Source organism: Lissotriton helveticus, chromosome 8 (assembly GCF_964261635.1).
Source record: "Lissotriton helveticus chromosome 8, aLisHel1.1, whole genome shotgun sequence".
Lineage (NCBI taxonomy): Eukaryota > Metazoa > Chordata > Amphibia > Caudata > Salamandridae > Lissotriton > Lissotriton helveticus.
Window position 1 is genome coordinate 1,704,071,093 of NC_136069.1, and position 15,516 is coordinate 1,704,086,608.

The 15,516-nt window shown below is 43.3% G+C and overlaps 1 protein-coding gene across 1 annotated transcript in view; it reads right to left on the minus strand.

Moving 5' to 3' along the window:
* Positions 1 to 9,127, minus strand: part of LOC144772151 (pepsin A-like) — a 54,839-nt gene extending 45,712 nt beyond the window's left edge. The window contains exons 1-3 of the mRNA XM_078656299.1: positions 9,030 to 9,127; positions 5,471 to 5,624; positions 2,468 to 2,585 (exon numbers count right to left, since the gene is read on the minus strand). Of these exons, the coding sequence (XP_078512425.1) occupies positions 2,468 to 2,585; positions 5,471 to 5,624; positions 9,030 to 9,082 (325 nt within the window). The 5' untranslated portion in view covers positions 9,083 to 9,127. The remainder of the gene's footprint in view (positions 1 to 2,467; positions 2,586 to 5,470; positions 5,625 to 9,029) is intronic.
* Between the last annotated feature and the right edge of the window lie 6,389 nt (positions 9,128 to 15,516).

Genomic DNA, 15,516 nt, shown 5'->3' on the forward strand with positions numbered 1-15,516 from the left:
ATGTTGTGTTACTCCAGATGTATCAAGCAATGCAGGCATGACACATCTCACTTAGGATTGGTGTTGCTCTTGCGCCCCCCTGCGTGGCACTAGTTCAATGCAAAACCTTCATAAATTTGGCCCTAGGGGTAATTAATTAGATGTCCTCCTTTACCAGAAACTGTTTTTTGTTATTATTTCACCTATGATTTTTCTGAAGACCATTGCCTTGGACTGGTGGTACTTTATTTTCAGGCACTTTATGCTGCAGTACTGTGCAATGGAAATCTCTTTTTTAGAGCTTTAAGTGAGCGGGCAAGGCCATCTGCGTAGAGCAGGTACCTAATCAATACATTCTCTAGTAGCAATCCTGAGGATGGTGATTCTTCTAAAGTGACTACTAAGTTATTAATGTACAGTCCTAAATACAGGTTGGGCTGTGGCAAATCCCTTTCTGACCCTTAGATTATTATTATTTTTTCAGTGTTTCATAAAGCGCGAACTTGACCCGAATCGGGTATCAGAGCTCTTTGCATAGCACCAGTTGCATTACATGAGGACACATTCATTTTGGATAGGCCCGGGGAGATTAAGTGATTTTCCCAGAATCACAGGATGTTTAGCGTCATTGCCGAGACTCGAACCGGGTTCCCCAGATTCGAGGTCGATCGCCCTAGCCATTAGGTCAACTCCTCTCCCCAATGCCTTTGAAAACTCTTTGTATGTGAGTTATGCACCCACATTTTGTTGGTGTGAACATTCTTGTAATACACCAGCTAGCTAGTATTGCTAATGCAAGAGGAACCTGTTACGAGAGACCAGTGTTCACCCTTCAAGGTAAAAGACATCCCTCTATCCCCACTGGCCTCCGAGAGCACTCTTCGCTCCAAGGCCTTCAAGTGAACATTGTTGATGCATAAGTACCTTCTAGTGGACACTCCTGAACAACAATCCTCGTGTTGGGGCTAAATGTTATTTATCCACCCCATTGATCTGCTAGTGTGAATTGATTTTAATTATGTTACATAGAATGTCTGCATGAGTGCGTGATTGTGTGTATGTGTGCCTGAGTACAGATGTGTGTGTAGTATCCTATTGTTAAGCCAGGTGCTGGGTAGAAGAAAGCACACAACAAATCTTAAATTGTGCGTGTGCGCATGCATGCATGTGTGTTTCATTGTTGGGCCGGCTGCCAGGTTGAAGACAGCATGAAGCAAAACTTAAATTGTTTCTAATTCCGCTACAGGAAATGTATGTGCATGTGTGTATGTACATTTGTGGGTGTGTGTGTGTGTGGGTGTGCATGTGTGTGTGTACATGCATGTGTGTGCATGTGTGTGTGAACTTGTGTGTCTGTGTGCATGCATGTGTAAGTATGTGTGCGCATGTATGTGCATGTGTGGGTGTGTGCATGTGTGTGCTTGTGTCTCTGTGTGTGTGTCTGCGTGGGTATGTGTGCTTATATTTGTGAGTGTGCATGTGTGGGTGTGTGCATGTGTGTGCTTGTGTGTCTGTGTGTGTGTCTGCTTGAGTGTGTGTGCTTATATGTGTGAGTGTGCATGTGTGGGTATGCATTTGTGTGTGTGCATGCATGTGTGTGCATGCATAAGTGACTGTGTGCGCACATGTGGAGAAGTGTGGCTCAATGGTTAGAGCGGCATACCCTGATGCAGAGGTCTAGCCCGGGACCAGGGTTCAATTCCCGCCTCGGCAGGACTTGGGCTTAATTTCCTCGGACCTGACAATTCTCGCTTCGGTGCCTATTCTAATCATGGGTCCCACGCTGCAACTCTGGGCAATAGCTTGCTTAATCTCCACAACGGCCCCAACAGCGCTGGGATGCCTGGCTTCACCTTGGGGGTGCCCAGGAGTGGACATTTCACAGGGAAAAGCCAGGAAGGGTTCCACAGCGGTATGAGTACAGCGCCGGGATGCCCCGTTGCTGAGGCAGCCGTGCGCTTTACAAGTACAACACATTTACATTTACATGTTTGTGCATGTGTGTGTGAACTTGTGTGTGTGTGCATGCATGTGTGAGTGTGTGCACGCATGTGTGGGTGTGTGCATGTGTGCCCTTGTGTGTCTGTGTGTGTGTCTGCGTGGGTGTGTGTGCTTATATGTGTGAGTGTGCATGTGTGGGTGTGTGCATGTGTGTGTGCTTCGGTGTGTGTGTGTATGTGTGCACTTATATGTGTGTGTGTGTGTGCGTGTTTGTGTGTGTGCGAGTGGGTGTGCTTGTGTGGGTGTTTGTGTGTGTGTGTGTGCGTGTTTGTGTGTGTGCATGTGTGGGTGTTTGTGTGTGTGGGTGTGTGTGTGTGTGTGTTTGTGTGTGTGGGTGTGTGCATGCGTGTGTGTTTGATTGTATCTGCATTTTCAAGGAGTCACAATGAAAAAGAGTGACAAAAAGTGAGGGATTCACAGTACAGCAGGCTTTGTGAGAGATGTTGCAGCTCACCATTGTCAATTCAATGTTCATACACATACTTACTGCAGGCAGGACTCTTGCAGTCTGTGGACGGTACCCAGAGATTGGAGGAGCCCGTGTCAAACATCACCCTAAAGGCCTGAGGTGGAGTCCCAATGGTGATTGTGCCATAATAGACCACCTGAAGGAGAATTAAGGGAAAATAAATTACAATTTGCAGAATTGCGACCCTTTCATGTGTTTATATTCTACTCTCACACCCGCAATGCACACACTTAGGGCCATATCCATCACCGTGAGGAATTGCGATTCCTAATTTTCGATTTTTAAGGAATCACAATTCCTATGCATGTATGAATCACAAACAAAAATTGTGATTCCTACACATTCTTTAATTGCAACTCGCAAATTGCGAATCACATTTAGGGAATAGCTTCCCATTCATTCCTATGGGCCTAGATACGCATAGGAAAAAATGGGAATTGCATGTGCACCAAATAGGTACTTCCAAATTGCGCATGAAATTTCAAGAGTGCAAGGGTGCCAAAAGGACACCCTGATGCACCCCTGAAATTGCCATGTGATCACATGTTTCGCGCACACACATTTCCCAAGGGCATGTGTGTGTGTAACATTTAACCTTGAAAATTGACCTTCAGTGCATTTTTCAAAGTTTTCACAAATTACCATCAACTTCACACTGATGGTAATGAGCGGCCCCTAATTGCCAAATCGCGATTTAAAATTGTATGATGCATTGCATTTAGGGAATCTCTATTTGCGATTCCCTAAATGCATTCGCAATATAAGTAATCACAAATTTTGCGATTACTTAAATTGCAAATTTGCATTTGGGTTGATGCATCCCAAATGCAAAAACACCGGTCGCAAAGGGACAGATTCAGTGAATCTGCCCCTTTGCGATCGGTATTTAGAATGATGCATGTGCCCATTTGTTCTAAAACTTGTAAATGGGCTCAATGAGGTTTCCTTCTATCTTTAAGTAAAGTCACAACATTCTGAGGTTCACAACATCCCCCATCATTATTCACATAATTCTGGCAAATAGTGCATTTTCGGCGGATGTCCCTGTGCCTCACATTCCACGACGGACAATGCGCAGGTGTAAGGTCAGCGCAAACAGGTATTAGTGCACCAAACTGCTTCTTCTCAGAGATGCTGTTCTTCCTGGCGGAGGCACTCTGTACCTGCCTTCACCCCCTGAGAGTGACCAATGACAGGGGGTTTACTAACGTCCTGATGGCCCAGGTCACTGTTCTCTTTGGAACATCTGTGTCCTCACTCTGAACCCCACCCTAATATTGCAAGATGTAGCATTGAGGCAAGTGCCCTGTGCAAGCTGAGGTATGCACAGATCTGACTCTGTCATTTAGAATGTGCTCAATCCAACCAAAGGCTATTATATTTTGCTTATTTTCAAATTCTTGTAAAGAAAAAAGGTGGGAACAGTGGCCAGGGTTTTTAATTTTAATTATTATTATGCGTTCTTATATAGCGCTCGATTACCCGTAGGCATCTCGGCGCTTGCCTTGGGAACCCGTCCTGGCTTCCCCAAGGTGAAAGCCAGGCATCCCGCCGCGGGGGGGCCGTAGTGGAGATTAAGCAGGCTAATGCCCAGAGCTGCAGAGTGTGAACCCGTGATTCGAGTAGGCACCGAAACGAGAATTATCGAGTCCGTGGATATTTGGGCTCAAGACCCTGCCGCGTCGGGAATTGAACCCTGGTCCCGGGTCTGACCTCTGCTTCAGGGTCTGCCTCCTCTAACCAGTGAGCCACACTTCTCCACGATGTCATTCATGCTGAACTGTAAGTAGAGGTGATGTCATTACTCAGGCTTAAATTATGTTTTAATACATCTTTGAGTAATAGCCCCATCCCAAAGAGAATTATACTCAATACAGATTTTCGAAGGATCGCTAGGGAGGGTTACTGCAGAGAAGAGCAGTGGCGGCTCCTCTGCAATGGCGGAGGAGGGTAGCCCCACTGTCTGGCGCAGAGCCAGCAAATGAAAGATAAAACAATGCTCAAGCATGGTTTTATTTTTTGTTTGCTAGCTTGTGCATGGAGGGGCGGGGCATGGGAGTGTGAAGAAGGAGTTCTTCAACACTCCCAAAGTGCTCGTTTGTGTGTGGGCAGCTGTCTCAGGCCAACAAAAACAAACATGCGCACTTAGGTTTCTCCAACATGGCTGCATTCAGCAGCCGGGCTGGAGAAATCCCCACATACTCCCTGGTCTGAGCAAGACGTATTTTCAGCCCTCTCAGACCAAACCCTGTGTGGCGCTGCACCTCAAGGTTTGGCTCGGAATCTCTGTCCCAGGGGCTGCTGGGATCCAGGAAAAGGACTGCAGGAGCAGACTTGCTGCCTTTTGCCCTCCCCATTCCTGTGGGTTCCTACTGACTTTGACTGCTCCCAAATTCCAAGCAGACTTTGGTTTGCATCATATAGTCTGCCAAACACTTTTTAGCCTCTTTGCTCTTCTGTCTGCAAGAACACCAGACAGGTACCCTACATTCATGGAAGTACAGAGTGTTATGATCCAAAAGTGTTCAAAATGATCAATGAACAGCCACACATGGAGTTAATGTCACTTTTCATGCAGATGTATTATAAGTGCAGCCTGCACCTTCATTGACAACCCACCACACACACACACACACACACACCACCATACCACACACTCACCACACACACACACACACACACACACACACACACACACCACCACACCACACACTCACCACACCACACACTCACCCCCATCCCACACAGGCCCACCCCCACCACCACACACCCATCCGCTCCTTCTGATCAACTTTACCGCCTCCTATAAACACAAGGGTACAATGGACAGACAAGTAAATCACCTCTACCCTCATCTCTTCCCCAAAGTTCTGAGACACCTCTGGGCCTTTCATTGTCTATGGGCAGACACTACAGCTCATAGGGTCCACAAGAAAAAGATGCATGCATGCAATCATGGCAGGTTCCAGACAGCCCTTATAAGGAAGGGGTTTTATGGCTGAAATGGTCTATTTTACTCACATCCAAGTAATTCCACATTGACTCATAGGTGACTACAGCGTCCTCGGTCTGTGAGAATTTACTGGCCACTTCTTCGTACGTCTTCAAGTAATCCCTCAGCTTGCCCTCTTCCCTCAGATGATCCCGGAGGGATTTCCCTTTCGTCAGAGAGATCCTGAGGGGAAGGAAAACACAATAAGTTTTAGACAGATAGGACAGGAGCACCACAGGCATTCAAGGATTCCCTTTAAGAAGTGATGGGCCTATATAGGTGTAAGGATCTCTCTTGATAACAGGGTTATTTTCCATCAAGGTTTTCAAGGGACTTCAGATAGGTGTCAACAGTGAGGCTTAGGTTCATGATGGTGCCGCTTGGAACCACGAGGAGGAAAAAAACATGTCATTGACAAATACCCAAAGAAAGTTTGATGCAGTGTATGGGCCACACAAAGCAACCTCCTCTGTCAGATCAGCAGTGCAGAGGTGCAGGGGTTATGGCCACACAAAGCACCTTCCTCTGTTCTGATCAGCAGTGCAGGGGTGCAGGGGTTATGGACACACAAAGCACCTTACTCAGCTCAGATCAGCAGTGCAGGGGTGCAGGGGTGATAGGTCACACAAAGCACCATCCTCAGCTTGGATCACCAGTGCAGGGGTGCAGGGGTTATGAACACACAAAGCACCTACCTCTGTTCTGATCAGCAGTGCAGGGGTACAGGGGTTATGGACACACAAAGCAACCTCCTCCGGTCAGATCAGCAGTGCAGGGGTACAGGGGTTATGGACACACAAAGCACCTTCCTCTGTTCTGATCAGCAGTGCGGGGGTGCAGGGGTTATGGACACCCAAAACACCTTACTCAGCTCACATCAGCAGTGCAGGGGTACAGGGGTCATGGGCCACACAAAGCACCTTCCTCAGCTTGGATCAGCAGTGCAGGGGTGCAGGGGCGATAGACACACAAAATACCTTCCTCAGCTCAGATCAGCAGTGCAGGGGTGCAGGGGTTATGGACACACAAAACACCTTCCTCAGCTCAGATCAGCAGTGCAGGGGTACAGGGGGCATGGGCCACAAAGCACCTTCCTCAGCTCAGATCAGCAGTGCAGGGGTACAGGGGGCATGGGCCACAAATCACCTTCCTCAGCTCAGATCAGCAGTGCAGGGGTGCAGGGGTTATGGACACACAAATCACCTTCCTCAGCTCAGATCAGCAGTGCAGGGGTACAGGGGGCATGGGCCACAAAGCACCTTCCTCAGCTCAGATCAGCAGTGCAGGGGTACAGGGGGCATGGGCCACAAAGCACCTTCCTCAGCTCAGATCAACAGTGCAGGGGTGCAGGGGTTATGGACACACAAAGCACCTACCTCAGTTCAGATCAGCGGTACAGGGGTGCAGGGGTTATGGACACTCAAAGCACCTTTCTCAGCTCAGATCAACAGTGCAGGGGTGCAGGGGTTATGGACACACAAAGCACCTACCTCTGCTCGGATCAGCAGTGCAGGGGTACAGGGGGCATGGGCCACAAAGCACCTTCCTCAGCTCAGATCAGCAGTGCAGGGGTACAGGGGGCATGGGCCACAAAGCACCTTCCTCAGCTCAGATCAGCAGTGCAGGGGTACAGGGGGCATGGGCCACAAAGCACCTTCCTCAGCTCAGATCAGCAGTGCAGGGGTACAGGGGGCATGGGCCACAAAGCACCTTCCTCAGCTCAGATCAGCAGTGCAGGGGTACAGGGGGCATGGGCCACAAAGCACCTTCCTCAGCTCAGATCAACAGTGCAGGGGTGCAGGGGTTATGGACACACAAAGCACCTACCTCAGTTCAGATCAGCGGTACAGGGGTGCAGGGGTTATGGACACTCAAAGCACCTTTCTCAGCTCAGATCAACAGTGCAGGGGTGCAGGGGTTATGGACACACAAAGCACCTACCTCTGCTCGGATCAGCAGTGCAGGGGTCATTTTCGAAATATTGTGTAATAGAAATGTTATGCAAGTAGGATTGTATCCAAAGTTTGACTTTTACAGGGTTTTGTGGGTAGTAATGTAGAGGGTTCACTTCACATTGCACTCCTCTAGGAATTCAGTTTCAGAAATGTCACGAGTAAGTAGGTTTCCCTGGGTGTTGGTCTAAAACAGGCCCAAGTACCACAGCTACACACATCACTCGAGGCTTATTTACAAGTCCCTTGCGCCACCGGTGCAACACTTTTAGGCAGTGCAAGGGGCTTGTAAATAAAACCTTGATGTCTCCGCATTGCTTTTTTATCCTCTTCAAGTTGTAGGTGATAGGTCCAGCCACACAAGTGAGTACTGCTTTTATCAGGACAAGTGTGGGAATATATCATAGTAAAACTTTTCTTTTTATCAATTTAGTTTTGTCAGCTCTTGACACATTTTGGAAAACGCTGTCTAAATCACTTGATAGTATGGGTAACCCCAGATTCAGATTTGTACAAATAAGCACTATTCCCAAACTCACTACTTAGGGTTCATTTCAGAAATGCAAAGGTTTCATTCATGTACATTTTGCATTTATTATTTTTAACGACATGAATTGCTGCCTGACAAGTACACAAGAAATATCACTATACACTGCAGATCAGCTGTCAGGTCTGGGTGTCAAGTGTTTTTGCAACAAACAACACTTTATATCCCTGCACTGCTTTGAGGTTGTGCTATTTTGTAAAACATAAACCTGACACAAAGTGTAGAGTTGGATTTATAATTCAACACAAATTGTGATTTGCTTTGGATAATAATCAAAAGTAATGCAAAGCTGCACAATGCTTTTTTTTTATTAGTTTGAGTAAAGGTGGCATTCCATGGGTGGTGCATGGGCTTTGCCATGCAACCAATTATGGGTGTTGACATACATCCCTATGGACAAGGCATTGTAGACAGAGATTTGTGCCAATATATAAATGTTTTCATATATCTTTGTTTTTTCCACTTTGCATTTGTGCTGGAAGGGACCTCCTATTCAAATATATGCTTACCACAAGACATGCACTTTTTCACTATGGTGCAAGAGTGTCTATATCTGCACCTGGCAGCTAAAAGTGCCCCTGGGCCTGGCAAAGGCAGAGCAGCACCACCTCTTAGTAGATATGGAACAGCTCTGCTCTCTTTTGTTCATGCAATGCAGCCCAGGAACTTTACTTGCTATGCCATGTTGCATGATTTTACTAAACCTGAGCCCTGGTGTGTAGAATACAAAAGACTAACTATGCCATGTATTCTTCCAAGTATGATCAATCATCATATGATAGCAATTACAATGAAAATAGTAGCACCTGCAACTCACTCTGATTAGAATTTGCAAAAAAATGTCATGAATTGCCATAGAGAAAGTATCTCATGTATACAACATAAGTGTTCTCACCCTACATATTTCATGGAAATCTGATCAGCAATACAGAAATGTCACAGCACAGCCATGGCCAAATGCCCTTAGTTAAACAACTTCTGAGGGCCCCCTCTATGTCAGTCTCTGTGGCACAATTTTCATTCTGAACTTTGGGACTGAATACCTCAATCTTTCTCCCACAGAACCCTCTGCTAAAATAAACTACTCACCTGACAACACACTCAGAGAGGGCCACCAGCCCCAGGAGCAGCAGCAACTTCATGGCTCTCACTTCTGTCCAAAGTATCAGAATGAATCTAAGACTCAGGTTTTCAGCTGTGAAGGGCAAAGTCAAGAGGGTCCCTAATATACTGCTGTGGGTGCCCCTCACACAACCTTCACAGCCCGATAAGAAGGTTTGAGTGAGATATGAGATAGAAAACTTATCAGATAAGAGACCATTTTCAACACTTCTAATCTCAGTAACTTTAAGTAATGTTAGTGACGCAAGCACACTTTTGTCAGTAGCAGAGGTCAGATAAAGTTTAGGAAGAACTTGAACCTACTTTCAAGGGCAGGCTAATCTATCAATACATAAATGCACATTTCCAATGGAACATGTTTATATTATGTCACATTGTCAGAACTAAGGCACCTTGCAGAATGTGATAAGGAACTACTTAGAAACTTACAATAATGTAGGTGACGAATGTAGGATCAATGACAACATCGATGAAAACAATATTGATTCACAAAAAATCCCCCAAAATATATTATTTACAAAACTCTTGCTATCCAATACTTAATTACCAACAACGCATATATCGATGACTAAAATATGGCAGCTAAAAATATCCACTTCTACTAATATCGAAAGCACAAATATCCTAAACAAAAATATTCTTACCTATAAATAAATATTTAAAACATCTCAAATATCGATAACCACAATATCGTCTACCCTAATGGCACAAACAATAAAGACAATATTACAAAATAATATAGTAACGCACTATCTATTAACACAACACTTACAATTAAATTCTACATAAATCAATAAATCATCTAACTATATTATTTAAATTAAACAATAAAATACATTTCAAACGCCCAAATAATTAAAAAACCAAAAATGATTTCAACAATTAATTTAATATAAAGCATAAACATTATTAAATAAAATTAAACAAAAAAATGCATCCACAATAGCACAAGAACACAGAAATATAAATCAGCCTTCACCATATAAACTAATTATCTTCCACCATAAAAGGTAATAAATTATGCAAAACAATGCAACTAAAAGAACATTAACCAGTTAAAACAACCATAAAGTAAATTATTCAAGAACAATAGGAACTTAATTATTATACAACACAAAAGGAGCAGAACAGTTTAACACCTACCACACCCAAAACAATTGGGCTCCTATGTAGCCAAGATAGCACAAGCACCGAAAATGTTAATTGGACATGTACAAAATACTATTCCAATTCATGTTATTGGAGGGCTTTTACAAAAAAGGATGGTATTGACACAAGAGAACACAAACACCTCTAAATGTCACCCAAATTGAAGTAAGGTTACTGTTTTAAGATTTAAAACAGGCAAACACTAGTTGCCAAGAGCCCACAATCAAAATTCTAAAAAATATGCTCAAAAATATATCCCTAAAGTATCTCTACAAATCACATGGAGCTACCAGATATATAAATTTTAAAATGCATAATAACTCAAAGAAAAGGCACAAGTGACACTCTAAAACATGATGACATCCAAATTCCTGAACACTTAACGACACCACGAAATGATAAACCCTTAATCCACCTGAGAACCTAAATAATGACAAATGCATTATTATATTTGCTTCAGCAAATATCCTATTAAGCCCCATAAAATTTATTTTGGGCATAATATTCAACATTTTCAATGTTACGCCCAAAATATGTCCTAAACCATTCACTCAGATCTATATCATGCATGGTAGATATCAAATCACTAATATACCCCTCATATACGCCTTTCTACCTAATAAACAAAGTGGCACATATTACAAACTATTAAACTACATGAAAATTAAAACAAACAACTACTCCCCAAATACATTATTACAAACTATTAATAGACTTTGAGCAAGCTGTGAGACAAATAATACTAACACTATACCTACACAGCCATTCAGGGTGGTTACCACCCCTTTAACCAAAGCACTTAGAGACATCTCCAGCAATAGGCATCAAGTGTAGCATATGCAACAGTCAGTTTGCCTTCATATTAAAGAAATTAATCACACCAGCCTATGTGCCTCTAAACAAAGGTAGCTATTCACTACAACTTTCTTATACGGAGTCCACTGATAGAACACAAACTAAGTCCCCTATTTCACTAATTTACAGAATCTTGTGTTGGCAGCCTGCACCACTCCAGACACAGATGTCAACCCAAATTCCAAATGCCACGGTGGAATGTCTATGAAAGCACCATGGCTCAAGAAGTCAAAAGCAACAACACAGTAGATGAATGGAGGTATGCCTTCCCAGCCACCCTCGGAAGAACCTAACTTACACTCAAGAGCATGGAAGCCCTAGAAATAGAACAAAGCAACCAACAGCTAAGATTTGGGCACTCAGTAACCCACATTAAACCTAAATAAGTTATGTTATGTTGATTTGCATAGTGAACCAATCACCCGAGAGGGTGTAAACGATCCAGTAGAATGAATGACATACTACAAAGTAAAGTTAGAATCTTAATAAACAACAAAGGAGTAAACTAATTGCATTTAATATCTAAATCATTGTTATAAAACACCTAGCTACCTACACACTAACAGACAAACCTAAACAAAAGTGCACACCACCACAAGCCAAGGATTTTTCAGTAAGTATTGAACAATGTATTTCTACACATCAGTCCAAACAACATACAAATAGCAATGAAAATAAGACTGATAGCGCACCCGAACACAGCCCATTCAAGGACCGTATTACAAGCCTAAATTGTGATGCTGTAAATTCGCAGTTTCATGTTTGCATATAACAAAAAGAATATTGGGTCATTGAGGACCTAAAAAATGCTTTGTGCATAAGGCCACTTGTCTCATAACTTTGAGGACTATTCTCAAGGTTTTGAAGCAGCTGTTGGTCACTGGGCAATTTCCTTGGTTGGTGTATTTGTTTTCCAATCATGTCTCACATACATGTGAACTCTTTTCTTAATAATTTGCCAAGGCTTCTTCGTACATTTGATTCTCTACTGGTAAAGCAGTTGAGAAGGCTGACTCAAGGAAGGGTAAGGCTTTGGGTCCAGATAGACTTTGACAATCAACTGGAACCAGTAAAGATGGAAAGTCCTGTCAGTGAAATGCTTGTGGAACACATGAAACTGTTATCAGATGTAGTTGTTGCTAGCGAAATTTGCAAGGTCATAACTGAGAAAGGACCGAAACAGTTACTTTCGCACATAGCTTCAAACATGCTATTACTGCATTAGTATTTAGAACATGAACTAATGTTACCCTGTGACCTGGGGTTTGGTTTGGAAATCTCCAACTCACAATCAATAACTTCAGGTCCGAGCAGCACATCAGTGGTAGACGTATCTCACAAAGTGTGCCAATTTACAATGCTTGCCAAGGTAATCCTGAGGTTGAGCTAGTTGAGTCCCAACTGCTGCATTTCTAAAAGACCTGGCCAAAAGAGGGGGACCCCTGGCTAGCAGAAATGGGCTAGTGAAATGAATCAGTCAAAATGTATAGTGCAGATTATTGAATATCTCTCTTTGCCAATGCTTGTGTGTAGGTGACCCTTCTGCTGTGTGAGGCTCTTCTGTAGTGATGAGTCTTGGAAAATAATATAACTAAGGACACCCTCTGGCCTCAGATGAACACATATTTTTTGAGAACATGAGGCCTGGCAAATAGATATCAGTCCCTCCATATATTCTTTTTTCACATGTTAGTTACTTGCATGATGTACCTTACACCAAGAGGTCACTCGGTTATGATATAGCCTGTTTCTTTGCACAGGGGTAGCAATTACAAGTTGAGTGTTATTTAACATTCCCAGTAATCACTGGGTGAGTAAAATATCTCACCTTTCATTAAATGTTGGCAGGTCAAATATTCCAAAATTTAACAGGTGAAAAGTATTCAGTATTTGATGTACAATGTGGATATTGGTGTGTAGGGTGCTTTAAGAAGTGGGTTATTTTAACATACTAATGAGTGTGTAGTCTTTTGCATTTTACTGCACTTATAGCTTTAGAAGCTCGAACTTGAGCATTGTACATTGTAGGATTCTGTGAAAGTGTCTGCGAAGTTTGCAAAGGTTTGTACAAAATATATGAAAACTTGGTATAAAATATCATTGGGCGGCACCTCCCATGAAAGAGGCACATGAGGGCATACTTGTTGTCTGAAAGTGGTGCGAGGAGAAACTTTACTCAGTGAGATATCTTCTGCTCGAGTCAGTCATTCACGCCCAAAAATAATTGGGAAAAATTAATGCTAAAGGAAACACCACCATATTAGTATACTTCATATTTAACAAAATTCACAAATGGTGCATCGGTTTCCGATTGTACGGCATATTTCCCCATACTCATTCCTACCCTGCCTTCTTAAAAACAATGGGGCATATTACCAACGATGACCGATATTTATCGCTAACGATGCTTAGCAACAAATTTTTTAACGCTAAGCTTCGCCGGAAATTATCGCAGAGATAACTTGCTATTAGCAAGGTTTATCTCAGAAGTGATAAAACTCCTCGCGCTAACTGCCAAATGAGAGATTATCGCTGGAAAACCAACGATAATCTCTCGAACTTTGGCGTTAGCTTGATGATAGGGGCTCACAAACTTAGCCATGATATCCACCTTCCATAGGATATCATGGCTAAGTCAGGAAAATACCAGGTGTAAAAAAAGCAGTGCTAACCGCGGTTAGCGCTGCTTTTTTTATCACTAACAGGGTTAGCAAAATCCTTGATAATAGGCGAAATGTGGCTTAACAACATATCTCCTATTATTTTTCTCTGGAACGCCCCCTTTGCATCTCATTAGAGATGCAAGGGGAAGCGTAGAGAAAAAGGGTGCTAACATGCAAATTTGCGTGTTAGCACCCTGTTGCTGATAGGGAGATAATTTTATCTCCGCTTTCTTGGCTTTTAAAGCCAAAAAAGCAGAGATAAATCCCTTGATAATATGCCCCAATCTTTTTTAATGACAAATGGCAGTGGGCTGAACTTGCAAAGTTTTACTCCGTGGAACTCTGTTGAGTTACATAAAAACTACTTAAGATTCTGCGGAACTCCACAAATGGGCGTAACTTTGTACGTCATGCTGCAATTTAGTCCCAGTGGCTCGAGAAGCAGTTAAACCATCTGCGTGAATGGCATCATGAAGTGCACAGGAGCATGAGGACATTCAATTTGATTTTTCTACCGCTCGGGTAGAAAATCTACTCCAGTGGCAGCAAATCTGCTTGAGAAGCAACAAATCTACTCGAGTAGCAGAAACTCTACTGCAGAAGCAGCCCTCTGACGTCACTGCTTGCAACAGCCTGCCTACTTTGCAAAAATCACTCACATTTCTGGAACCCGGAGGGAAGCACTTCAGCCACGCGCTGATTGGGCCAAAACTCCGCATTACACGGCTAATGCTGAGTCATCAAATTCCACCAATTCTGCGGGTGAAATGAAACATTCCGCCCAGCCCTAATGTCAAAGAGGGAGTGTTGGTTCCTTGCTGTATCCCTCAAGAAGACAAAGGTAATCTTTGCCCTGGTTGGTCCTCAGGGGCATCAATGGTCTCACTTAAGGGGACACTTGCTTCCCCCTGTAAATTTGGTATTTGGTATTTGGTTTTTCTAAAGCGCAACTATCGCTCCGAAAGGAGCATCCTGGCGCTGAGAAAAAAACAGTGTGCGGAAGTTGAAAAATAGAAGGTTACATGAAGGTCATTACATAATCATCAGGGAGGGAGTAGATCCATGTTTTAAGATGCTTTCTGGAGTGGTTTTCTTGCGTCAGGGATCTGAGATTGAATTCCAGGCTTTAGCAGATAGGAAGGACAAGGACTTGCCTCCTTTCGTTTTGTATTTAAATTTTGGCAACTTAATCAGGTCTTGATTTGAGGATCTCAGGGTCCATGAGGGATTGTAATGGGGACATTTTCTAATGAGATAAAGTGGACCAGTGCCGTTATATGCACGAAAAGTTATAGTTACAATTTTAAACAGAATTCTTTTGGGCAGTGGCAACCAACGAAGGGTTTTCAAGGCGGCCGAAGCTGAGGACCTCCTGGGTAGCTTAAGAACAAGTCTGGCTGCTGCGTGCTGTACGCCTTGGAGCTTTTTAAGGGTGGCTTTCATCCAACCACTGATCTTTCAAAATCAAATGTATGTTTGAATCACAACTTTTGGCAACTGATTTATGTATTTCTTATCGATTTGTAATAAAATATAACACAGCAAAGTCACAATAAACTATTTAAACTCTGATACCATTTACAGATAAAAAACAGGGAAAGGCCAAAGAACTCAGGATAAGTGGTTAAAATAATTGTGCTTACTTTGTAGAGATAAAATGGAAAGAAAAGCAGAAGGTAATCCACGAGAACAGAAGCACTCAGAAAGGGTGTACTCTGTGGAGGCAAGTGAGCGGTGTCAACCCCAGGTTTACGAATCCTGCACATTCTGTGTGCTTACACACAACA